At 37.9% G+C, this 1,173-nt stretch overlaps 1 protein-coding gene across 1 annotated transcript in view; it reads left to right on the top strand.

Moving 5' to 3' along the window:
• THUMPD3 (THUMP domain containing 3) overlaps positions 1–1,173 on the top strand; it is a gene marked incomplete at its 5' end in the record, with an annotated part of 32,612 nt that overhangs the window by 29,000 nt on the left and 2,439 nt on the right. Inside the window, one exon of the mRNA XM_023510656.1 lies at positions 1,080–1,173. This exon is cut by the window's right edge and continues 1 nt beyond it. Coding sequence (XP_023366424.1) covers positions 1,080–1,173 — 94 coding nt within the window. The remainder of the gene's footprint in view (positions 1–1,079) is intronic.

The raw sequence follows: 1,173 nt of genomic DNA, 5'->3' as shown, positions 1-1,173 counted from the left end.
GCAACCTCCAACTCCTGGGCTCAAGCGAGTCTCCTGACTCCGCCTCCCAAGTAGCTGGGACCACAGGCGCCCGCCACAACGCCCGGCTATTTTTTGGTTGTAGCCATCGTTGTTTGGCAGGTCTCGGCTGGATTTGAACCTGCCACCTTAGGTGTATGTGGCTGGCACCCTAGCCACTTGAGCCACAGGCGCCGAGCCAATCTTGCAAGTTTTAAACACTGTTTTTAGGGTCTGTTTTAATGACTGCATAATATTCTAATGTACTAATACTAATTTATACAGCCTTTTCTGTTTTTGTTACTGTGCAAGTCATTGGTTGTATATCTCATTGTATCTGATCTAGTTGTTTAGGATAGTACTTTTCAAACACGAATGTAGGTGTGAATCACCTGGGAGTACTGCTAACACACATTGTGATTCACTATTTGTTTGGATGGGACTTGTGAGTCTGCATTTTCTAGCAAGCTCCTGGGAATTGCTGATATTGTGGGTCTATGGATCAGCTTCAGATTTTATGTATATAAGTAGTTGGAAGGTTATTTTCTTAATATTACTTTGTAATGAATTCTGGTAGTATAACCTGTTTCATTTTTATTAAAGTTTTGAGGCCTGTATAGATAAGTTTGTTTTTTCCAAACTTGATAAACATTTTTAAACAAATTCTTTCCTGGTTTCTGAATATTTGTTCAGACACTATATTCCTTCACTTTTTGTCTATTTAGTTTGTGCTATTTCTATTTAACGTTTTTTTTAAGAAACAGGGTCTCTGTCACAGAGCGTAGTAGTGTGATCATAGCTCACTGCATCCTTAAATTCCTGGGCTTTCAAGTGACCCTTCTGTCTCAACCTCCTGAGTAGCTGAGATAACAGGCCCAGCTGACATCCTTTTGAAAAAAAAACTATTATATTTTTAAAATTTGTCATTTTTTGTAGATTTTAGTCAGTGTAATATTTTTATGATTTTTAATTTTCTTCCTTCATACCACTTTTAAAATTTTGATTGTTTATGTTTTCACTGATTTTTTCAGTATCACATGCTTCACCATTAAGTTAAAGCACCTTTCCTTTGTTCCCAACAGGAAACCATCGTGGGGTTTGCCCATAGATGCTGTTCAATGGGATATCTGCAATCTGCCCTTAAGAACAGGCTCAGTGGATATTATTGTAACAGAT

The sequence above is a fragment of the Otolemur garnettii genome, unplaced genomic scaffold (assembly GCF_000181295.1).
Source record: "Otolemur garnettii isolate 467f Iridium unplaced genomic scaffold, OtoGar3 scaffold00015, whole genome shotgun sequence".
Taxonomy (NCBI): Eukaryota; Metazoa; Chordata; class Mammalia; order Primates; family Galagidae; genus Otolemur; species Otolemur garnettii.
This window is presented reverse-complemented; position numbering and strand designations above follow the sequence as displayed.